Below are 24,955 nucleotides of genomic sequence, written 5' to 3'. Positions count from 1 at the left end.
CCCTTCCCTGAGCTAATAGGCAGTCTGGGAGCACCTACTTGCCAGGCCACGAAGATACAGACTTCAGTCCTTGTGTCAGCGTGGTGCCCAGTAATCACATGAAATCAGAGAAGATTATTCCTCATAACGTTTACCCAGCCATTACTACAGCCCAAATGGATTCGCAGTGAAGAGGTGTTCTGAGGACCTGACATGCAATTGCAGATTTGATGAAATCCTGTTGATAATCAAATGCAGCCGCGGCAGCGTTAGCTTCCGCCAAGCTATTCATCATTAGATGTTCTTTTCCAACCCACTCGCCGTTCTGATTTGAGCCGCCTAAATGTATTTCAAGAGTGAAAAATGGAGGGACGTTTGTCCTTGTCAACACTTGAAACCAGTTGTTACAAAACAGTTTGTCCATGACTCTCTTCTTGACAGGATTCTGACTGCAAGTCTGAAGACAGTGAGAATATGACGCCAATTTATTTTTATGGAAGCTGCGTCGTCATTAATTTCCAAAAATCTGACTGAACCCTGCAAACAGAGAATGAAAGGGGCTTTTGGGGCCTTTTGTCTTTGTAAGCGAGTTAATGGGTGGCATCCCCTTGATCTTATGGAAATGAACAGGGAATTATGAGAGCCGCCATGCAAATGTACCTCAACCACTTTGGTGTCTGGTGGCCCATTTCCTGTGGCCCGCTGAATAATCACAACGTTCTTACCAAGGGTAAGGGTCTTGATGTGAGGGGCGATCGGCCCTCCCCAGGTCCTCTTCATCACTGTGATTTATTCCTTAAAAGAGTAAACAGGGTCAGATAAAACCATTTGATTTGGACATCTAATCATACACTAATCTACAAAGCACACTGACAGATGACTGGACAGTGACAGCAAACAGGTTTATCAACCAGGATGTCCATGTGATGTTCATTTGATGTACACAAGGTCAAAGACGAGTTCTAAAACTGATATGAAGATGGTTGTAAAAATGCCAGGAAGGTTATATTTTGTAGACATCTGTTTATTAGTAAAATTACAAAAAAATAAGAATGAAACAACTAGGCGTGGCCAGGAATATATGCCATATTTTCCAGAGTATAAATCACACCAGAGTATGGTGGAGGGGAGTTTAAAAAGGACAGGAACTCAGCGTAGCACATGTGCACACCACAGCGTACGCTGTTCCTTAATTTACGTAGGGACTTTTAAGTTCCAAAATTATGCAAGATGGACATATGTGTGTTGGAAAATATATTGAATGTTATCTGACGCAGTTTGGACAAAAGAACTCATGAGACAGGCACAAATGGAGCAGCGAACAGTGAATTTATGCAGGAACCCTCATCTTGTGGGTTGTACCATAAGGACTTTTAAATTAAAAAAATAAGCAAGATGGGCAAATAAACATGCAATGGATTGGTTATTTGACAGACATGAACACAGACTGCTGGCCCACAGCACTGGAAGCACTACAATAAAAATGTGAGTCTGTTTGATTTATATATACATACACACACACACACACGCACACATATACATAAACATATATTATATATATATATATATATATATATATATATATATATATACATACACACACACACACACTTGTACATATACGAGGTCTGTGAGAAAACTATCCGACCTTTTTATTTTTTTCAAAAACTATATGGATTTGAATCATGTGCGCTTGCATCAGACAAGCTTGAACCTTCGTGCGCATGCGTGAGTTTTTTCACGCCTGTCGGTTGCGTCATTCGCCTGTAGGAAAGCTTTGAGTGAGCACTGGTCCACCCCCCTCGTCGGATTTTTACTGTTTAGGAATGGCGGAGCGACTGCCGCTTTGTTCCATGAAAATTTTTTCAGAAACTCTGCCAGACAGCCAGATGGAAACCATTTGGAAGATTCAGATGGCTTTCGGTGAAGATTCTATCCGTATCACACAGATTAAGGACCATTAAAACTGGATTAAAAACGGCCCATGGTGGCGGAGGGCGCACCGCGCCCCAAGCGGCCATCGACAGGCTGGAACAAGTGGATCACTTCCAAATTTAAGGATCTGTTGATGCAGGACATCGTGTGACTAGCAGAGAAGTTTCAGAAGAGGTCGGGATCAGCACTTTATCGGCACATTCCACTGTTAAAGGAGATTTTGTAATGAAAGACCTGCGGATGGATTTGCGCGTCGTGACACAGCCGCTCATGGCGCGGGACAAACAACACCTCCGTGTTGGAAACCATTCATAAGATTCAGATGGCTTTCGGTGGCTTTTCAGTCGAGTGAGTATCCAAGAAATTGTTTAACAGCTGGGCATGTTCCAACTTGTCCTGTGAGTCTATTAGAAAAGAAACCGACCGTTTTATTTTTTTAAAAAACTATATGGATTTGATTCATATGTTTTTACGTCAGCCAAGCTTGAACCTTTGTGCGCATGCGTGAGTTTTTCCATGCCTGTCGGTGACGTCATTCGCCTGTGAGCACGCCTTGTGGGAGGAGTGGTCCAGCCCCCAGGTCGGATTTTCATTGTCTGAGAAGTTGCTGAGAGACTGGCGCTGTGCTTCATCAAACTTTTTTGAAAACTGTGAGGCACATCCGAGTGGATACCATTCGAGAAATTAAGCTGGTTTTCGGTGAAAATTTAAACAGCTGATGAGAGATTTTGGATTGTTTCTATCGCTGTAAGGACTTCCCACGGAGCGGGACGTCACGCACCGCTCAGAGGCGACGTCGTCATTTTGTTTCAAGCTGAAAACCTCCAAATTTAAGCCTCTGTTGACCCAGGACGTCGTGAGAGAACAGAGAACTTTCAGAAGAGGTCGGAATCAGCAGTTTATCCGGACATTCCACTATTAAAGGAGATTTTTTTAATGAAAGATGTGCAGACGGACTGGAAAAACAGGAAAAACACCTCCGTATTGATAACCATTTGTAAAATCCAGGCGGCTTTTGGTGGCTTTCAGTTGAGTGAGTATCTGAGAAATTGTTTAACAGCAGGGCATGTTCCAACTTGTCCTTAAGGCTTCCAATGGAGGGCGCGCGGCGCCGGCTGCATCCAGACACGCGGACCCGTCCGCACGTCTTTCATTACAAAATCTCCTTTAACAGTGGAATGTCCGGATAAACTGCTGATTCTGACCTCTTCTGAAAGTTCTCTGTTCTCTCACAACGTCCTGGGTCAACAGAGGCTTAAATTGGAGGTTTTCAGCTTGAAACAGGATGACGACGTCGCCTCGGAGCGCTGCGCGACGTCCCGCTCCGTGGGAAGTCCTTACAGCGATAGAAACAATCCAAAATCTCTCATCAGCCATTAAAATTTTCACCGAAAACCAGCTTAATTTGTCGAATGGTGTCCACTCGGATGTGCCTCACAGTTTTCGAAAAAATTTTGATGAAGCACAGCGCCAGTCTCTCAGCAACTTCTCAGACAAAGGAATTCCGACGAGGGGGCTGGACCACTCCTCCCACAAGGCGTGCTCACAGGCGAATGACGTCACCAACAGGCATGAAAAACTCTTGCATGCCCAAGAGGGTTCAAGCTTGGCTGATGTAATCACACGTGATTCAAATCCATATGGTTTTTTAAAAAAATAATAAGGTCGGATACTTTTCTAATAGCCCTCATATATATATATATATATATATATATATATATATATATATATATATATATATCATTTTAATCAGCTCTTTAATTTCAGATTTTTCAGATTATTATTAGTTTATTTTGTTTAGTGCATTTCTTGGGAATTCTAGGAAAACCCCATTAATAATGGCTATTATTTAATTAATAAACACATGATTTTTATTGGTATATAAGTCGCACTGCGGCATAAATCGCAGATTAATACTCTGGAAAATACTGTAGCAGTAATATCTGGAAGAGAGCCAAATAAAGTATGCTCTCACATAGCAATCACAATTTGATGGCACACTGTATTTCCTCACCATGTTACCACATTATAATTTGTATTTTATAGGCGTTACTGTTTCAATATTAAGGATCATCATCTCATAATTATGACTTTCAATTTCACAATTATATCTCGGAATCTCATGATTATGACTGAGCCAGTGTGATTATATCTGAACTCTTCTTTCGGTACGGGCTGGGTTTTTGTTTGTGTGTTTTGAGGAGACTCACCTGACACTTCCTCCTCCTCCTCTTCAGAACTGTGCACTCTTTCCTGCATGGCAGATTGCTTAAGTCGCTGATATGCTTTCGTCGCTGTTCAGGGAGACACACACACAAAGTAGTTGTCAAATATTTGCTTAAAAGCCAGGTTTCCAACTTTGAGAGGTTCCTGTGTTTGATGTGACAACACGCTCCTGTAGCTGAGCAGTTTGGTCTCCGAGTGGCTGAAAACACGGTGCTCAATCAGCTCAGCTGTTGATTCAAGCCGACAGTATGTAGCAACAGTTTCCACGAGACGGCAATCAGTATCTCGCATTATCTCAGCGTGCCCTACCCAGAAGGCAGTGATTGATTTTAAAAACACTCATAATTACTTTCCCACACACCAAAATAGGCATCGTATGTGTGTGGAGCATAAAGGCTACACTGGCAAAACTGCAAAGGGCAGACATCCATAATAAATGTGATACAGCTCAATAACGCAGAACAAGCCTCAAAGAAAAAGGCACCACATCAGTAGTACTTTAAAACATGTGATGTGTACAGTACATTGTAATGGCCAATATTATCCAAACCAAACTGTATTCACCTGTTTCCTGACATTCCTCACTAACCCCTCATTCTTTAAGGGGATTTCTATCAGACGTTCCCGCTCGCTCATGTTCACCATGGTGGGGCTGGTGTGGCTCTGTTTCAGTATTTGGCACAGGCCTTGTCATATGTAGGTATAAAAGGCCCACCCACTGACCAGCACCCCCCCACCCCCAATCCCATGCCCATTTAACACACGCACGTATCCCTGCCCCTATGCCCACAACCCAAAGATTGCCCCCTGAAAAATGATCTGTGTGAGTGCAAATGTTTAGTTCAGCCTTTCTCAAAGAGTGGTCATTGGACCACTTGTGGCCCATGAGTGACCCCTACTGCTCTGTGAGTATATTGGTAAAATATCACATTTTAAATTAACATCACATTCTAACTTAAGAGTGTTTTCTTTTAAGAACAACTCCAAAGTCTAACAGACAGTAGCACATATGCATTATTTTAATTATTAACTCAACTCTGTTGTAAATCCAAAAATTTGAATTTGAATGGCCTGCTTTGTGAGGCTAGTACCGCTTCACAACTGTTTAGGTTGTAATTTGTAATATGCTGTTGGAGTGGTAAGTAGACCTGTGGTTTTAGGATATTTGGGGAGTTAGGTGGTCCATGAGTTTTTTATTGATTAAGTGTCACAAGGTCTAAAATGTTAAATGTTAAAAAGAAACTGGTTTAGATGGCTCTGAAGTACACAGTGCAGAGGTGGGACAAAGTCACTGTCAAGTCATACTCAAGTCATGAAACAGCAAGTCCCAAGTCATGTCTCAAATCATAGAAAATTTTAATATCTTTTCATGTCCATTTTTTGTTCTGTACAAGTCCTTTTCTCATTAATTAAATCCACTCCTTGTCAGCTGACGTCTTGGCAAGAAAGTTTTGCGCTTGCTCAAAATGTGAGCAGACATCTGTTGACCATTTTGTCCTCTACTTAGTTCTTTTTTTTTTTTTTTAACTTTATTGTCATTTCAAATACAATAACAATAACATTGTCCTGAGACTGGGCGTCATATAAAAATACATACAATTAAAAATCAAAAACCAAGGTGTAGCCTTATGCTGTATTTAAGAAAGTCAATAATCGGCCCCCATCTTCTATCGAAGACCGGAGCCTTTAAATGAAGTTGAGCTGTCAACCGCTCCATCATATACACCAAATAAAATCAATTTTATTTATATAGCGCCAAATCACAACAAACAGTTGCCCCAAGGCACTTTATATTGTAAGGCAAAGCCATACAGTAATTACGGAAAAACCCCAACGGTCAAAACGACCCCCTGTGAGCAAGCACTTGGCCACAGTGGGAAGGAAAAACTCCCTTTTAACAGGAAGAAACCTCCAGCAGAACCAGGCTCAGGGAGGGGCAGTCTTCTGCTGGGACTGGTTGGGGGTGAGGGAGAGAACCAGGAAAAAGACATGCTGTGGAGGGGAGCAGAGATCAATCACTAATGATTAAATGCAGAGTGGTGCATACAGAGCAAAAAGAGAAAGAAACACTCAGTGCATCATGGGAACCCCCCAGCAGTCTAAGTCTATAGCAGCATAACTAAAGGATGGTTCAGGGTCACCTGATCCAGCCCTAACTATAAGCTTTAGCAAAAAGGAAAGTTTTAAGCGTAATCTTAAAAGTAGAGAGGGTGTCTGTCTCCCTGCTCCGAATTGGGAGCTGGTTCCAGAGGAGAGGAGCCTGAAAGCTGAAGGCTCTGCCTCCCATTCTACTCTTACAAACCCTAGGAACTACAAGTAAGCCTGCAGTCTGAGAGCGAAGCGCTCTATTGGGGTGATATGGTACTATGAGGTCCCTAAGATAAGATGGGACCTGATTATTCAAAACCTTGTAAGTAAGAAGAAGAATTTTAAATTCTATTCTAGAATTAACAGGAAGCCAATGAAGAGAAGCCAATATGGGTGAAATATGCTCTCTCCTTCTAGTCCCTGTCAGTACTCTAGCTGCAGCATTTTGAATTAACTGAAGGCTTTTCAGGGAACTTTTAGGACAACCTGATAATAATGAATTACAATAGTCCAGCCTAGAGGAAATAAATGCATGAATTAGTTTTTCAGCATCACTCTGAGACAAGACCTTTCTAATTTTAGAGATATTGCACAAATGCAAAAAAGCAGTCCTACATATTTGTTTAATATGCGCATTGAATGACATATCCTGATCAAAAATGACTCCAAGATTTCTCACAGTATTACTAGAGGTCAGGGTAATGCCATCCAGAGTAAGGATCTGGTTAGACACCATGTTTCTAAGATTTGTGGGGCCAAGTACAATAACTTCAGTTTTGTCAGTTTTTATATACATATGTTTGATTTTTTGAGTCCATTGTTCAACTGTGGGAGATTCTGGTTTCAACCAATAAATTGTGATCATTTTTCTTGCGGTTATCAAAAGAAGGTGAAGCAGAAATTTTTGATCCTGAGAAAAGTTGTCTGGAAAAACATCCAATAAGAAAATAACAGGGTCCAGAGAGATGCTCACTTTCATTAAATTCTCCACATTGCTTTTAATATTTTTTCAGTAGTTCTGTACTCGTATATTGGGACAGTCCCAGAAGATGTGAGTTTGGTCACCTACAAATCCACAATTTCTCCAGCATCTGTCATTGACATTTACTTTGAAGTGGAAGGACTTCAATGGTGTTCTGAAAAATCTAATTTTCATCTTCCAATCAAACTCCTTCCAACTTTGACTGCCCACTCCCCTATGGCAACCAGAGCAAATATCCCTCCAAACAGCATCCTCTAAAATGACATTTAGCTCCATTTCCCATTGCTGTTTTATGTGTTGCATGTTGTCTGCCATATCAATCAACAATTTTTGGTACATTAATGAAATTTGTTTTTTCATTACCCCTGCATTTTCAACCAAATTGATAAAATGTTTTTCTATGTTTGTAGATTCTCTTCTAATATGTTCCCAGTCTGTATGTTTTGTGATGTAACTTCTTATTTGTAAATACCCGTTCTCTACTTATTTCTTACTTCTACAATATTCATGCCTTCATATCCTTTGGTTGTCCAGTGCTTCAGACTCAGCTTGTCACTGGCCAAAGCTCTGGCACTGTGTGTGAATTCAGCACCAGAGGAGACAGGACAGTTCCCGACACAGCAACATGCAGTGCAAACCAGTCTAACGGCAAGTCGTGATTCAGCAGCACGAAAAATACATACAAATCTATTGGTTTGTGATATTGTGACGAAAAACGCCTCATTTTCGTCACGGCAGCACAAATTCAATCTAATTCATTCCCTGATGGCTGCATGAAATTAAAAGTGAAGCAGAGGGGTCGGGGTGGTTAAGGTTAGGGTTGGGGGTAGGAGTAGGGTTAGTGAGTTAATAAAAAACCCTGTCACGAAAATTTGACTCATTTCATCACGGGAGCATGAAAAAAAAAAACATGAGACTGGGCTGTGCAGTGTGGCTGTTCATTTAGCCAAGACCGAGGAAAAAGACAGGGCGGCTGTGTGTGTTTTTATTTGGATGTCAGAGTACACCTGGCAGATTCTCTTGGCGAGACGGCGCCACAGAGAAAGAAGGTTGTTTGCTGTCTTTGCTGTTGCAGCTACACTTATGTGGCCACAGTGAAGAGGACATGACAGTGCACAAATAGCTAAAGGAAGTATGACATCATGATCCTTAAGCAAGCTGGATTCTAGACACATTTGCATTCAGCCTTTAGCAAATCCCACTCAAATCCAGCTCCCCCCAACGTGCATATACGATGTCTCAAACCTGGAAAAATCATTCTACACACTGTGGCAAAAATGTGGCATCATCCATCCATTGGAGTCCCCAAATCCACTGGAGATCTATTGATTAAGCGATATTTGCCACCAGACAAATTATTTTGGTCTGTTACTAATCAGTTTACTCCATCATAGTCTGACAGCTCCTAAAATATCTTCAAAATAAGGTAAATAATAATAGTCCACCCCCTACAATGGCTTGGATGTGACTACATGCAGTAGGGAAACTTAAAATTGGGATTGAAGTGGGGACACAGGCATCCTGATGTCGGGTGGCATGTGGGGTGCGGTACTGAATGTGATGACATGCGTCATCAGCGCATGCTCCCAGACCGGTCCTAACCTGGATCAGGGTTAATGTCTGTTGGATTTTTGACCATCAAACAGGAAAAGACAAACACACAGAACTCTGCAGCACAACAAATCTGGCTAATATCCTCTCCTTTCTCAGTGTATAGGAACACACTGGAGGACTTGTGCAAGTTCTCAGATGTAGATGTTCTGCAGAAAGTTTTTCTTTAAAATGCTTACATTTTCTGGCGCTAGCATAACACTGCATAATGGCACAGGTTAACCCAAGTCCAACAAACAACCAAACAAGAGAATGTTGTAATAATGGTCCAACGTAACAAGACATGAACAGCAGTTCATCAGCTATGGCTGCATATCATGGCAGCATTCATTGACATTTGAAATCTGTCAATTGCATTAATGTAGGGCCTAAAAACCAGATGTGGTCTCCAACATGTGCTCAGATTACAAAATGTGTGGCATTGATGTTGCTCACCAGAGCAAAAGCCTTCCCTTGTCATGTTTCTACTGGTTATAGTCTTTTGATTAAGCGTAGCAATTGAAAACTGGATTCTTTTTGCTGGCTGTGCACCTTCGGCATGCACACACATGAAACACCCAGCAGGAAATCTGATCGCCGAGTATAACATCGCTTTACATTTCAGAGGTGCAGCAAGCGGATGTACATACCAACTGCTTTCAGGGCGCCTTTACATCTGGTAAATATCCAGCCTTGCCACAGCACTGTTTAGCAGATAATGAGAAGCAATGATAGATCTGTTTGTGCTTCCCACCTTGGCATCGTGACAATTAAAGTAACTGCATTATGCTTGTACAAGAAATTATGATTTTTGCCAGAAAGTCTTGGACTGGGCTGAAAACACGGCCAGTGCTTTGTGACAGATAATTAGGGAGAACGAGAATAGCTCTTCAGGTGGGACTTTGACCCTGGATTCACCTTGATCATCATTTGTGTAAATGAGCCCATTATTCACTGCAGTGGGAAGAAAACAAACCACAACATATAAGGACAATGTGAATGTGAGGGCACCTGCAAAGCCTTTTTACCTCTAATAGGAACACTTTCCACAGGGCTTTCGTCTTGGCTGTCCTCTTCAGTACTTTGTAGTTCTGTACGAAAGGGAAGAACATAGTGAGAAGCAGTGGCAGTGAGGGGGGAGTATAAGGATGGAAATGGGAACGGGGTGGTCTTTCTTCAGCTCTCAATAGATGGCTGTGAGGGATTCTTACAAAAAAAGCTCCATGGTAAAACTGATTTCTCATATAATACAGAACTTTTAGTTCTCTGCAGAGGTGATTCATGAAGAAGAAAGAAAGGAAGAAAATAACTGCAGCAAAACAGATTTATTCCGATTAATGGTCTTGTTTCAGACTTATTTCAGTGTGTAATGTTTTGAACATCTGTATTAATCTATTGTGAAGGTAATATAAGTTTTAAAAAATAAGTACAGAAGAAAGAGGGTTCAGTTGTTTCATCGCACATCCAGTTCCCTCATAAGTTATAACTACAACACAGCATTTAAACATTGTAGTGAAATAAGGAAGGAACATGGACATGTCATCTAAAAAAATAAAAAAAAAACCCACAAGTAAGGACGGTATATGCATAGTGAAGCTGAAAAATGGACTGCAAATTACATTTTGACATCTAAAAGGAGATGTAGATTTTTGTGAGGGGAGCACCCTGTGCTGGGTGCATGTAATGATCTGTGCACATTAGAACTGGAACATTATTGCTCTGTTGCTGTGACTATAATGACACTAAATTCCATAAGCTTTGTTTCTAGGGCTTTAAAAATAAATATTAATGTAAAGCCACACTATATTAGCTTGTGTCATGTCAGACAATGACATTGGGATCTGTGTTAATTTTTGCAGATATTAACATGTTTATTTTATTGAATAAACAATGCAGAAAAACACTTTGCTGCTGGAAATGGTGTCATTATGTAGTTTGCCCAGCAGAGGGCATAGTTTACAATGCTTTCAGGAATGGCTGGGACCCCATCATCCCTTGGTCACATTAGCTACAAGAGGCGGAGGCAAAGCGACGATGTTGTTGTTGCCATTCATTTTGACTCTGACTGGGCATTTTACAACAACAACAGACAGGTAGTCGCTATACTGCTAGTTCGGTGAAGCCAAAATAGAGAGGAAGTCTACTGTATGCAAATAATGAGCAATATGACAACTGCTAATTCAGTATGTTAAATAGTTATATAGTTATTTCACAAAAAATAGTTCATATTCAAACTGTAACACATCAAACCTCAATTCCAATTCTTTGTTAACTAAATATTCAAAATAACTAACACTTTTTATGTGTACAAAAAAAGGCCAGATATGTCGTTATCGTACATTTTTTTCTATCATTTTTTACATTTTATCGGTCCTCAAAAAAAATCCTTATCAGTCAGGCTCTAATTAAAATTTTTGTTATTTACAGTAAAATATAATTTCAGTTGTACCTTTTTTAAGAGGATGCATGTTGTTTTGCACAGTTTGTAGAAATAAAGGAATGTTTTTCAATCACAATTTCTCTGGAGCTCATTCTGTTAAAGAAAATCATGAGAAAATCATATTGTGAAGGGAGAGTTGAGTGCATTGTTACATCCATATCGGTATCTAGCTGCCCCCCCAAATCCATCAACCTCATCAACCTTGAGCTATAGCTACATTACTCCTGAATGTGCCTCCTGAAGGTTTCATGTTGTATGTCATCTTCACTGACCTTGAATCTGATGCTTCTGTTCAAACCCAGCAGGTTTCATATCCCGTTTGTCAGTCTGGGCTGCAGGAAGCCCACCAGAAGAAGAAGACGCATCACTCTTTTCCTGTGCTGAGGAGCACTCCTCACTGGACTGGGACAGAAGTGTCCTCAGCAGCACTTTGGCCTGCAAGCATCACACATTAAAACCATTCTTTTTTAATTGTTCCCATTTTGTGAAGGAAGGGTCAAATTGAACTCTCACCGATTAGGCAAGTCATTTACTTTGGCCACGGCTGCTCGCACAGAGGTGTTCAAATGCCAAGAGAAAATAACTTCAAATTCTCTCACTCATTTAACCACAAAAAAAAAAAAAAGATTATTTCGCACACTTTCACTCCCTCTCTCTCTTCTCATCCATGAGATTAGAGAGGCGCCTAAAGAATGCAATCATCGTGGTGTTACTGTGCAACACGTTTTCAGATATCTCGCCTCCTGGCTGAGAGGACTGAAACAAATTGCTATTTCCGTCTCTGGCTCTCTTTTTTTATCTCTGGGGAGATGAGGATAAACAATTAAGTGGAGCTGTTCTGGGAGATGCCACACAGTGATTTTTCATTCTCGACGTTTTCACCTCCTCCGTATCAAGTCCCGCCATCATCATCATCTCTTTTGTGATCAAAGCCTCCTTCACAGCCTCAGATGGCCATTCGCAACTTTTAATGAAGTCTAATACGGCGGGGATAATCAGGAGGATTTTGACAGTGACAAACATTAACATTATAAATTATCAGTGAAGATCGACAACATGCGCGCTTTCATTTCTAATACCAACACATGCCAGTCTAAGCTTCCCACTTTGTATTTGACGCTGTCTTAATCTTCATCCCAGAGATGGATGTTTTCTTTTTCCCCAATTTACTCAAACGTGCCATGAAGTTGAAGGCTCTCACAGACCCACAGCATTTTAAATATCAATGAATGCAACTGTCAGCACTTGAATATTCAAAGGGTCTCTTCAGAGTGTGCGTGTGAGGCTGCACGCTCCCGTTTGTCAGAGCAGCTGAGCTGTGTGGCAAGATGTGACTGGATATTGCTGTTTGCTCTTGTGTGAGGAGCGTAAGCTGTTGTGCGAGAGGACACGGAGAAGAAGGAAGGGACTCGAGAAGAGATGGCGTGAGAGAGCTAAAGAAAGATTTTCGCTTGGGCTTTTTCTGATCTGCTCGGCCGTACCTCTCCTCTCGTCTGATGGTTCATATTTTCAAGAGGCTCTACAGTCCCCCTCTTTGTGTCTCCCACTTGCACTGAAGACACTAAAGCAATGTATCAAAACCACCACAACACCCCAAAATTCAACAAAAAAGTCATGATTCTGCAGAAATTATATTGAATTTATACCACGCCAACTCACAACAACACTGTCTCAACATGCCTCACATAAAAACAATTTAAAAGCAAATAAAAAAGAATTAAAAGATTTAAAAGCACAATTTAAAAGACACGATTAAATAATAGAAATAAAAGGCAAATAGCACAATAAAAATTGTAATGGCATAAAATGCTAATCATAAGCATGGGAAAACAAATACGTTTTGAGCCTAGACGTAAAAATGTCCACAGAATCAGACTGCCTCAGTGACACAAGGAGACTGTTCCACAGGGCAGGGGCCCGGTAAGAGAAGGCTCTTTGACCCGCTGAATTCTTTTCTATATTCAGTCTGTGGGCCCAGTATGTTTTCGGTACCACACAGGATTAATCGACACTGACAATCCAGCCTCATTGTACCGTGGCCTACACAAAATGTATGGTGGCCATCCCAGGGTGGTAGCTGTATGCAGGCAGGGGTCACTGAAGGATTACAACACTGAAAAATTCTCAAAATCATACTGCCAAGTATACCATATTATTTGTCTGTTAATAAAGATTCCTAAAAGGTACAGTTTAGACTACTTATGGCTGAATGTCATGGAATTATGGGGTAAGAACCACAATGGTGGAAAAAAGTCTATTTCAGTTTGTACAGGCTTTAAAAGCTAAAGTTGGCCCAGTTTTGGTAATAAGTGATGCAAATTATTGATTGAGCTAATAGGTATATTAAATGGAATAGCTTTCACTGTGTTGAAAGTTTGGTCTCCAAAGTAAAGGTCAAACAAGGTCAGCAGCCAACGGATTCCATGATATATGACATATGTTACACCGTAAACTCAGCATAATGGATGGCTATTCCTTGGCTCAACCAATGTTGACTCTGACCTGGCTATAGATGCCATGGGATATGGAGGCTGGATTGCAAGTACTGTGTAGTCTGATTAGGTCAAAACTGGCCTTGGGCACAGGGACTAATTTGTAAGTGTATTAAAAACCGAACAATGTACAGTGGATCCAGAAAGTATTCACAGCGCTTCACTTTTTCCACATTTTATGTTAGTCTTATTCCAAAGTGGAGTAAATGCATGTTTCCCCTAGAAATTCTACTGATGGCGGATGATGGAGGCCACTGTGCTCACTGGGACCTTCAAAGCAGCAGAAATGTTTCTGTACCTTTCCCCAGATTTGTGCCTCCAGACAATCCTGTCTCTGAGGTCTACAGACAATTCCTTTGACTTCATGCTTGGTTTGTGCTCTGACTGTCAACTGTGGGACCTTATATGTAGACAAGTGTGTGTCTTTCCAAGTCATGTCCAATCAACTGAATTGACCCCAGGTGGACTCTAAGCTGTAGAAACATCTCAAGGATGATCAGTGGGAACAGGAGGCACCTGAGGTCAATTCTGAGCTTCATGACAAAGTCTGTGAAAACTTATGTACATGTAATTTCTTTCTTTATTTTTTTTTATAAATTTGCAAAAACAAACAAAAAAAACCTTTTCACATTGTCATTATGGGGTATTGTGTGTTGAATTTTGAATTAAAAAAAATGAATTTCATCTATTTTGGAATAAGGCTAACATAAATGTGGAAAAAGTGCAGCGCTGTGAATACTTTCTGGATGCACCCTATCATGAAGATTAGGAGACATAATACAACAGGAACGAGCTTTATTTGAAAAATGCACCAAATGGTGAAGCATCCTTCACAGTCCTCGTTCATAATGACTACACAATGTGTGATATTGCAAGTCCAATCATAGTCGGTTGGGACTCCGGCGAGGGCAGTGCATCCCTCCCACCGTGGCCTCTGCTCTGCCGCTCCCCCCGAGATCGGCCACGCGGCGGAAATGCTGCTGCAGCTGCGACACACTCATTGCCTCAGTTTTAAGGTAATTGGGTGTGAAGATGAACTGCCTTTTTAGGGATCAATAAAGTTGTTTTAATCTTGAATCATATTACCAGAATCCAAAATGGTGAAAATAACCCAATCTGACAATAATAAGGAAACATGTGAAATTTGTTAGGAGCCTGGTCTGAACCAGGATCTAGGTGATCTCATGTCTTGGTGACAGCACCTTGTGATGGCCAATAAGTCTGGAAACAAAAGTAAAAATATGGAAAACACCTCCAACAGATACATTTTTTTTTTATTATTCTAAAGGCCAAATCATGATCCAGTGGACCCCAGAGACAGACTGGGTCCCACTGAGAGCCCACTTTCTGCAATGTTCCCACATCCATTCTCCTTGGCCTCCCTGGTTGGTGGTGGCTCCATCCTCAGTATCCTTCTCCCTATGTACACCCTACATTGATTTGTGATCTACGCATTTTGCTTGGAATGCTACTCTCCTCATTTATCTGGGCTTGGGACAAAACTCAGGCAGATCATAGCAACCAAAACAAGCAGAGGCTGAAATGTGCAATTAGTGAGACCGTTTTCCTCTGCAGTCTAGGATAACGTATGGAGCAATCTAATAGGTATGCAGCCAGGACTTCATCATTCATAACTGACCAAAATAAGATAATTAAAAATACCAGCTATTTTCAGAAAAATAAATGATTCTGCTATAGTACAGTTCCAGTGTTTTCATGCGTTCTGATATTTGGGACGAGGAATAGAATTTTTTTAAATAATAATTTTTTTATGTATTTATTTTGTTTGGTTGGGTTTTTTTTTTTTTTTATTGAGTAATGTGTCTGTATGTGCTTCTGATGCTACCTGGTGGCTGTAGGTAGCATGCCGCTCCACCAGCAGCGGCGTGAACAGCTGGACCAGGCGCTCAACAGTGAGGACACGCTGCTCCTTGAGCAGAAGAGCATGCTTGAACCACCGATCCCACAGCCAAGCAGCATCGGGCGGGAGGCTGGTGCTGTGGAGGGGCGGGATGGGGAGGGGTGGGCGTGGATGGAGACAAGGAGAGTCTTTATCACAAACACACAGTGACAGATGTGAAAATAAATCACGTTCAAAACAGAGCGACCGCTGTGATGAAAACAAGCTTCATCATCAAAATGTAAAGAAATGAAACTAACATTTCTATAGGGGGTCGGACATCTTTGAGAGCAAAGGGGCAACACATTTTTAATATTAGCCTCAAATATCAACCTGCATTTCACTGATCTGACAATTAAATCTCTCAGTCTCACACTTGCTTCACTTTTGTTAGCTACACATTTTCAAATGTGTGTGTGTGTTTTTTTTAATGTGGTTAGGCGAGGCTGCAATATAAATCATCCTGAATGTATCATTTTCCCAGTCTGTCCGATGACAAACGCTTTTTAACTGCCAAAACATCCAGTAAAATGATACAACCCCTGGCAAAAATTATGGAATCACCGGCCTCGGAGGATGTTCATTCAGCTGTTTAATTTTGTAGAAAAAAAGCAGATCACAGACATGACACAAAACTAAAGTCATTTCAAATGGCAACTTTCTGGCTTTAAGAAACACTATAAGAAATCAGGAAAAAAAATTGTGGCAGTCAGTAACAGTTACTTTTTTAGACCAAGCAGAGGGAAAAAAAATATGGAATCACTCAATTCTGAGGAAAAAATTATGGAATCATGAAAAACAAAAGAACGCTCCAACACATCACTAGTATTTTGTTGCACCACCTCTGGCTTTTATAACAGCTTGCAGTCTCTGAGGCATGGACTTAATGAGTGACAAACAGTACTCTTCATCAATCTGGCTCCAACTTTCTCTGATTGCTGTTGCCAGATCAGCTTTGCAGGTTGGAGCCTTGTCATGGACCATTTTCTTCAACTTCCACCAAAGACTTTCAATTGGATTAAGATCCGGAGTATTTGCAGGCCATGACATTGACCCTATGTGTCTTTTTGCAAGGAATGTTTTCACAGTTTTGCCATCTCCCCAGTGCCTTTACCTGACATGCAGCCCCATATCATCAATGACTGTGGAAATTTACACGCTCTCTTCAGGCAGTCATCTTTATAAAGCTCATTGGAACGACACCAAACAAAAGTTCCAGCATCATCACCTTGCCCAATGCAGATTCGAGATTCATCACTGAATATGACTTTCATCCAGTCATCCACAGTCCACGATTGCTTTTCCTTAGCCCATTGTAACCTTGTTTTTTTTTCTGTTTAGGTGTTAATGATGGCTTTCGTTTAGCTGTTCTGTATGTAAATGCCATTTCCTTTAGGCGGTTTCTTACAGTTCGGTCACAGACGTTGACTCCAGGTTCCTCCCATTCGTCCCTCATTTGTTTTGTTGTGCATTTTTAATTTTTGAGATATATTGCTTTACATTTTCTGTCTTGACGCTTTGATGTGTTCCTTGGTCTACCAGTATGTTTGCCTTTAACAACCTTCCCATGTTGTTTGTATTTGCTCCAGAGTTTAGACACAGCTGACTGTGAACAACCAACATCTTTTGCAACACTGCGTGATGATTTACCCTCTTTTAAGATTTTGATAATCCTCTCCTTTGTTTCAATTGACATCTCTCGTGTTGGAGCCATGATCCATGTCAGTCCACTTGGTGCAACAGCTCTCCAAGGTGTGATCACTCCTTTTTAGATGCAGACTAACGAGCAGATCTGATTTGATGCAGGTGTTAGTTTTGGGGATGAAAATTTACAGGGTGATTCCATAATTTATTCCTCAGAATTGAGTGAGTCCATATTTTTTTCCCTCTGCTTGGTCTAAAAAAGTAACCGTTACTGACTGCCACAATTTTTTTCTTGATTTCTTATAGTGTTTCTTAAAGCCAGAAAGTTGCCATTTGAAATGACTTTAGTTTTGTGTTATGTCTGTGATCTGCTTTTTTTCTACAAAATTAAACAACTGAATGAACATCCTCCGAGGCCGGTGATTCCATAATTTTACATTGTAACATTACATCCGTAACATTTACATCCGTAACATTGCAACATATTTGCTCAAATAAATAAAATTCTGATGCTGTGTGTGGATTTTCTTTTTTCCCATTCAGGCAAAACACAATGACGGCTGTGATGCTTCTGTAATAACTGTGCTAATACGTGTGGTGCAGCGGCGGTTTAAACTGAAATTATTCATGTTTGATAACCTTTCATTACTTACTGAGTACACTGGGGGGTCTGTATGTTAATTTGGCACAATTTTTATGCCAGATGCCCTTCCTCATGCAACTACACAGTACACGGAGAAACAATCAGGGGTGGGGTTTGAACCGGGAACCTTCTGCACAGAAACCAAGCACACTAACCACTTGGCCACCACCTCTACCTTCAAGTATATCAAATGTAATAATATTTAATCAAGTCTAATTGATAAACTTTGTGTTAAGAATTGGAAATGTATCTGAGGGCCAAAATAATGTAATGTGAGAGTCCTATCCAGCCCCCGGGCCATCTGTTGTGGTACCACATGCTGTACACACTTAATGCATCCCAGTTGACACAGAAAGGATAGAGCCAGCTGTAAATCTCTTGGTTTAAAACTAGATAGAAGGTCAAACAGCCAGTGAGGATCTCAACAGGAAAGTGCGTGGCCAGATGTATTTATGTGGATGGGGTATACGCTAGCAGGAAAGGTCTGAGTGAAATCAATAGAGTAGTGAAGCGCAACGTGGATTTACTTCAGAATATAACTACTCATGATCCCAAGGACTGAAAGTCATAGATAGGCCATTTTAAATTACTCCTGACATTCACCCGTGCAGTGGTTCTGCTGGGGGTGACATGATGATGATCTTTACATTTGCAGACAAGGCAGACTGTATCCAACGAGGGCGTGCACCCCTCCCCCACTGAGGGGTGGGGGGGGTGACGGGCAGCACACGTGGCTCTACACTCAATTAAAAATAGAATTCACCTTTAAATCATTTTTTGCTTTCTGTGTGAAAAGAACCAAAACGTCTATTGAACTCTGTATCTTTCAATGCACCAATATTTCCTTCCCAAATTAAATCAAGTTAAATTAATGCCAGGTTTTAAAGTATGAAACATTCTACTGACAAGTCAGGGGCTGGTTTAAGGTCTCACACACTGAGATCAGCACCACAATTTGTGTATATTAGCTGTGAATTCCTCTGCAGAATGATCTTACATGTGCACACTTTGACACAAACACAAGTGGTTGGAAAATAAGCATGAAAAGTCTGCTGCAGCTTCGCAGAGGAACTAGACTCCTTACCTGATTACCTCAGGCTCAGTGCTGGACTGGTGAGCGGTCACGACATTTGGTGGTAACAGGCAGCCCGCTGCTGTGCTCCACGACAATCTCTGAATCTCATGCAGGACGACTGCTCCGCACGCTTCAAGGTCCTCATCATTCAAGTCTGCTCCACTGTTACAAAGGCTGCCCAAAACACACACAGTTCAGTCAGCTGCTGCTCCAAGTGCTGGGTTCAGCCCGCGGGTCACAACATCACCATACAAAAGTATAACCACACATATCAATAAACAGCCAGCAGCACAGCAAAAGTAAATATGATACTGTGAGACATGACCTAAGCCCAAAAAAAAAAAAAGAAAAAAAAAAATACAAGAATAACATATAAAGATATGTCTGTGTGTATACACACACACATATATAGAAGTGTGCGTGTGTTTACTGTATTTTTTTGTTGTTGCTGAAATTACTTTACACACCTGTGGGTGACTGTCACAGATCCATTTGTACATTCAACCAGTAAATACATTGTTTCATTTTGTGCACTCAACCTAAAACAAACAAAACAAATATATAAACAAATATAAAAAAAATATTTAAAAAGTACTAAGGGACTGAAAACTAGGACTTGAGACACTGAGTCATGCTTGAATGGTTTCAAGTAGCATTTCTTCGTAATCTGTTTTGTCAGACAGTCAAAACCACGTTCTCACTTTGGACACAAAAAAATTGAGAAGCTAAATTCAGGATTTTCTTTAACTTTCAAAATTTATGAACTATCAATAGTTAATTAATTTATTTTCATTAACTAGTAATTGACCTTCATTGTTTCAGCTGTGCCCTCGTGTTTGTATAGACAGGAATAAACATATAACTGGAATTAAAGCGTGTGTGTGTGTGTGTGTGTGTGTGTGTGTGTGTGAGAGTGTGTTTCCTTTTGTAAGGCTTTTATCCCAAAATACCTCAGTAACAAGAGCTCCAACTATGGTAAATTAATGATGCTATGAAATGTAAGGATTAGGACAAGCTTGGACTAATGATACACATTCTCTGTTCTCCATCTCCCAGCACAAGTCATCAATGTGGTTACTATAACAATCTGGTGTGTTTGAGAAACCCTCAGAAATAAAGACGTGTGCCTGTTAGCGATGACACTTCATCTCAAATGAGAGCCCTCACCAGCAGGACGTGTTCCTCCTTGTGTTCACAAACTGCTCCATGGCCATTAAGAAATATACACTGCATTTAATTTAGACAATGCCACATGTAGTTTAAAGAACAACACAAAGGGCATACCTAATAATTCTATTGAGGCTCTTTCCATTAACTGAAGAGTCCCTGTAGACGCAGGCACATTTTCCATGGAGTCGTCCTTCAATGCTCTCCAGCAGATTAAAGAGTCCTTCCTGGGAGAGACTGAAAACACATAACCCATTAAATGTGTTGAAAAGAAATGAAAGTAAAGGCCTTGTGGTCAATATTCCATGTACTGTGGTTGCTAAAGGGAGAATTTGATCAAATCATGATGGATTATGACAGTGGTTTCTTTAAAGGAGTGCTTACAGAATCGGGCTGTTGGTGTCATGTGTCACGACAGACTGTACTGCAAATTTAATAAATCCTGCAACTGCAAACAACAGCTGAGAGTGAGCCACCTGGAGCACAATACAAACTGTAAGTGCGCTCATTAAAGTGCTTACCTCTGCCAAAGCTGAAAACTATGGACCCCTGTAGGGTCATGGTGGGAGTTGTTTGTTTTTTTTAGAGACGAGAAATTGTTTTTAGAGCGTGATTTGCATCCCTGTGCAATATTTTTGTGTTCCTATGCAATGCGTTTTGTATTCTAATGTAATGTTGGCTATATCCCTTTTCAATTAGCCACTCTTATGACCCAGTGCTACAGAATGGATGCACTGACAGAACTGGATTTTGAGCTCCGTGTTAAATATGCAGACACAGTATTACTGATGAATGAAAGCATGGCTATGCAAACAGAGAGAGAAAACCTAAAATATTTCTTACAATAAGGGGGCTGTCTCAGAAAAAAAACAAAAACGTTTATTCGTTGTTAGCCACATTTCTCCATGTAATGTGAAGTTGCATCAGGAAGGATATCCGGCGTAAAACCTGTGTCAAATTCAAAACGCAGATGCACCTTGGATTTGCTGTGGTGACCCCACAGCAAACATTTTTTTTTTTTTTTTGTTACATTTACATTTACAAATCTAGTTGGCCTGAATCCTGGTAAATAAGGAACAGCAATGCAAATTCAACATGTTGACCCAACAAATTTACATCTAGCATCACTCAAAAAATTGTTTCTGGCTAAGTTAATGGATTTTACTTAGGTGGAAATATTTTCCATAATTTTATTATGTTCACTGAGCAAGTTATTATTATTTTTTTTTTTAGTGTATTCCAAATGTAAAGAGGATGTTTGCTTAATTCTGCATGAACTAGACAGAAGCGGGGTGTGTGGGAACACCAAACTCATTGTGAGGGAAAATCAAAGTATTATCAGCGAATGCAAACACATTGTGTGGAAATGCAAATTTAGAGAGAACACAAAAAATTGTGAGGGGATGCAAAAGTATTGGGTGGGAACGCAAAAGTTTACCAAACCTTTGCCCAAGCTTTTTGACAAGTGTCAGGAAACATTGTCAATTAGTTGCAGAGTAATCAGTGTTGGGGAAAGTAACTTTGGAAAGTTACTTCATTAGTTAATCTATACAGTTATATTTTACAGTTACTTCTTACATTTACTTCATTAGCAGCTGCGAACTCCTTGTCGGCAGCTGCTGAATGTAATTAATAAAGTTACTCATAATCTAATTTGGTTATTTTTAAGATTTAGTACTCAGAAAAGTAACTATTAGTTACTTTGCTGATTAGTTACTTTTCTGATTGCTCAATTTTACGAGTAACCAAGTTAGATTACTCGTTACCTTATTAGTTACATTACTTATTAGTTGCAAGTTTTCTGCAGATTCTAATAAAGTAACTGCATAAAGCTGCTAATGAAGTAACTGCATAAAGCACCTGTATAAAGCAACTAAAAAAGTAACTAAAAAAGTACCTTGTCAAAGTTACTTTCCACAACACTGAGAGTAATAAAATAGATAAAATAAGACAAAGCTAAAATAAAAACACTGACAACCTTTCTAACACCAAACCTCACACTCAAAACAAAAAAAGAACTGGGCCTTGATATTTTTTCTCTCTCTTTTTGTGAGAGGTTTATACTTTAATCTTGTCCTCTGTGAGTTTGCAAAATGAGAAATAGATGCCTAATGCATGTGGATATGAGGAATCCATCTCTTTCTGTGTATTAAGCTCTGGGTGGCCCTCATTGAATTCTCCCAGAAACCCCAAGCAGAGAGATCCTGAGCCCGAAGACATAAAAGGGGCCAAAAAGAATTTATGACAATCTATAATGGGCTCCGGGGTTAGGGGTCAGCAAACAATTGCTCCCTCTTTTTTGCAGGTTGTTTCCTGGTAACATCCTGATTAAGCTGGCAGTTTGAATTATATCCATGTCATTCTATGCTGTGCAGTCCATCTGTGCTAAATCCTCTTCAATGTGGCTGAAGTAGCACAGCCAAAAGCTGCCCCCACCCACCACCACCCCATCGCTCACCATTACCAGTGTGGACCTTGAAATAGTCATCTTTTTCTTTCCACTTTATTTGTCAAAGCTCTTCAAAAAGAGACCTTTAGAGAGGGAGAAAGTGAATTTAGTTGTGTTTTCCTGCAAACCCCTCTCTCTCTTTGTATTGTTGCCAGTTTTCATGTCAAGGTCTACAACCTCACTTTCGATGCTGCCGTTGTCTGCGTGTCAACATCATCACGGCGTATTGTTAGCTCGGAGGAAGAGGTCGGGGGCTCCGCGGTGGTATTACTCTACAGTGTGCAGTGCTGACTCCAAGGTGATTTACCACTCGGAGCAGCCTCACAGCTGGGTGATTGGTGTCAGGGGCATCCCACCGTGCTGACACAGACAGCAAACAAAACATGAAAAACATGCAGTCTGTGTGTGTGCGTCTACGTGTATATATATATATATATATATATATATATATATATATATATATATATATATATATATATATATATATATATATATATAAATAAAACACATAACAGAAACACATATAAAACATATAACAAGCCAGAATAAATTTGTGATGCCACACCACTCTGTCAGCACACATCCTATAATACTTATGTGTAACAATGACACAAGAATCTAACACAATGAGCACACACCTTCAGCTTCATCCTAATTCACTGCAACATCTAACATATGTGCTCCAGGCCAGGCCCAACCATTTAACCAAATTCCACCCCCCACCCTCAACCCCCAAAAACACACACACACACACACACACACACACACACACACACACTGATGCAGTATTGTGCTCTATGTTGCAAATTTATATAAATGTCCTGGCTCCACCCCTTTACCCAGATACACCCCAGCAATGCATTAGCCAGGTTGTGTGAAAAGACAGCTAGTAGCCTGCCACTCACTGCAATTTCACGCACGCGTTTTTGTATTCCAGGTCTGATCCAACCTACTGTGGTTCCACATTTTTTAATGTGACAATTTGGTGACTTCAAATCACTGTAACTTGAAAATCTTTGCATGTTTGATAGCTGTAGGTACCAATATGGCAGACAACACTTTGAATTTTGTCAAACTATGGTGGATTAGTTTTGCTTTTTTTTACTTTCTTTTTTTTTTTTTTTTTTTTTGATGACGATGATTTATAGAGCAAGCTTTGTACAGCAGGTAGCTCAGTGGTTTAAGGGGTTGGGCTACCAATACGTACCTAGACCTGGGTTCAATTCCCTACTTGTCTGTTTCCTTGGACAAGACACTTAATCTGCATTGGCCCAGTCCACCCAACAGTAAATGGGCCCTGGCCTTGGCTGGGGAAGAAACCTGCAATGGACTGGGGTACATAAAAGATAAAGATCAACTTTATTTATCCTGAAAGAAACTATTTTGCCAGAGTACAGAAAGAGTAAACAATGGTTAGTTAAACACACAGTTACAGAAAGTGCAAAATGACTGGAAGACATTTGCACAAGATGTTTGACAACACTGCACATAACTCTGAATAACTCATCTTGCAGAAGGGATGAATCTGTGGGTAAGCTCTGGGACCCATGGACCTCAGAGCCTGTATAGAACTTTGGTCATTCCAATGAAGCAAGAAGTTGCCGGTTCAAACCCCACCCCTGTCCATTCTCCATGTAATGTGGAGTTGCATCAGGAAGGGCATCTGATGTAAAAACCTGTGCCAAATCAACATGCAGATATCTGCTATGGCGACCCCAAGCGAAAATAAGGGAGAAGCTGAAGGGAATTACAATATACACTCACACACTCAACTTCAACCACTTATCCAAGATCAGGATGCAGGGGGCTGGAGCCTATCCCAGCAATCATAGGGCATGATGCGGGGTTCACCCTGGACAGGATGCCAGTCTGTCTCAGGGCCACATATAGACAGACAAACACATTCACACCTGCATGCACACCTACGGACAATTTAAAGTTTCCGGTCCACCTAACCTGCATGTCTTTGGACATGGGAGGAAGCTGGAGCACCCAGAGAGAACCCATGCAATATATATATATATATATATATATATATATATATATATATATATATATATATATATAGTATTATACAAATAATGGATGGCAAGTCGTCCAACATAGAGAAATATTGGATGAAGAAAAGTTATACTGGACGAGGTGTAGCCAAATCCAATTTAACTTGAATCCAATATTTCTCTATGTTGGACAACTTGCCATCCATCAATTGTTATGTTCTCCACCCCTCTCCCAAATTAAGCAAACAACAAAGAGTCAAGTAAATTAGATCAATTTATTTTGTTGTGAACAACATATGATTGATTCTGATGCGATGAATGCTTCTAAAACGTCAGTAGCGTGCT

General features: G+C 40.5%; 1 protein-coding gene across 1 annotated transcript in view; it reads right to left on the bottom strand.

Moving 5' to 3' along the window:
* kiz (kizuna centrosomal protein) overlaps positions 1-24,955 on the bottom strand; it is an 80,723-nt gene that overhangs the window by 37,288 nt on the left and 18,480 nt on the right. The window contains exons 7-13 of the mRNA XM_034159535.1: positions 20,279-20,398; positions 19,004-19,168; positions 15,579-15,729; positions 11,513-11,675; positions 9,829-9,891; positions 4,125-4,208; positions 705-774 (exon numbers count right to left, since the gene is read on the bottom strand). Of these exons, the coding sequence (XP_034015426.1) occupies positions 705-774; positions 4,125-4,208; positions 9,829-9,891; positions 11,513-11,675; positions 15,579-15,729; positions 19,004-19,168; positions 20,279-20,398 (816 nt within the window). The remainder of the gene's footprint in view (positions 1-704; positions 775-4,124; positions 4,209-9,828; positions 9,892-11,512; positions 11,676-15,578; positions 15,730-19,003; positions 19,169-20,278; positions 20,399-24,955) is intronic.

The sequence above is a fragment of the Thalassophryne amazonica genome, chromosome 19 (genome assembly GCF_902500255.1).
Source record: "Thalassophryne amazonica chromosome 19, fThaAma1.1, whole genome shotgun sequence".
Classification (NCBI taxonomy): domain Eukaryota; kingdom Metazoa; phylum Chordata; class Actinopteri; order Batrachoidiformes; family Batrachoididae; genus Thalassophryne; species Thalassophryne amazonica.
Note: the sequence above shows the minus strand (reverse complement) of the source record. Positions and strands in the feature narration are given on the sequence as shown.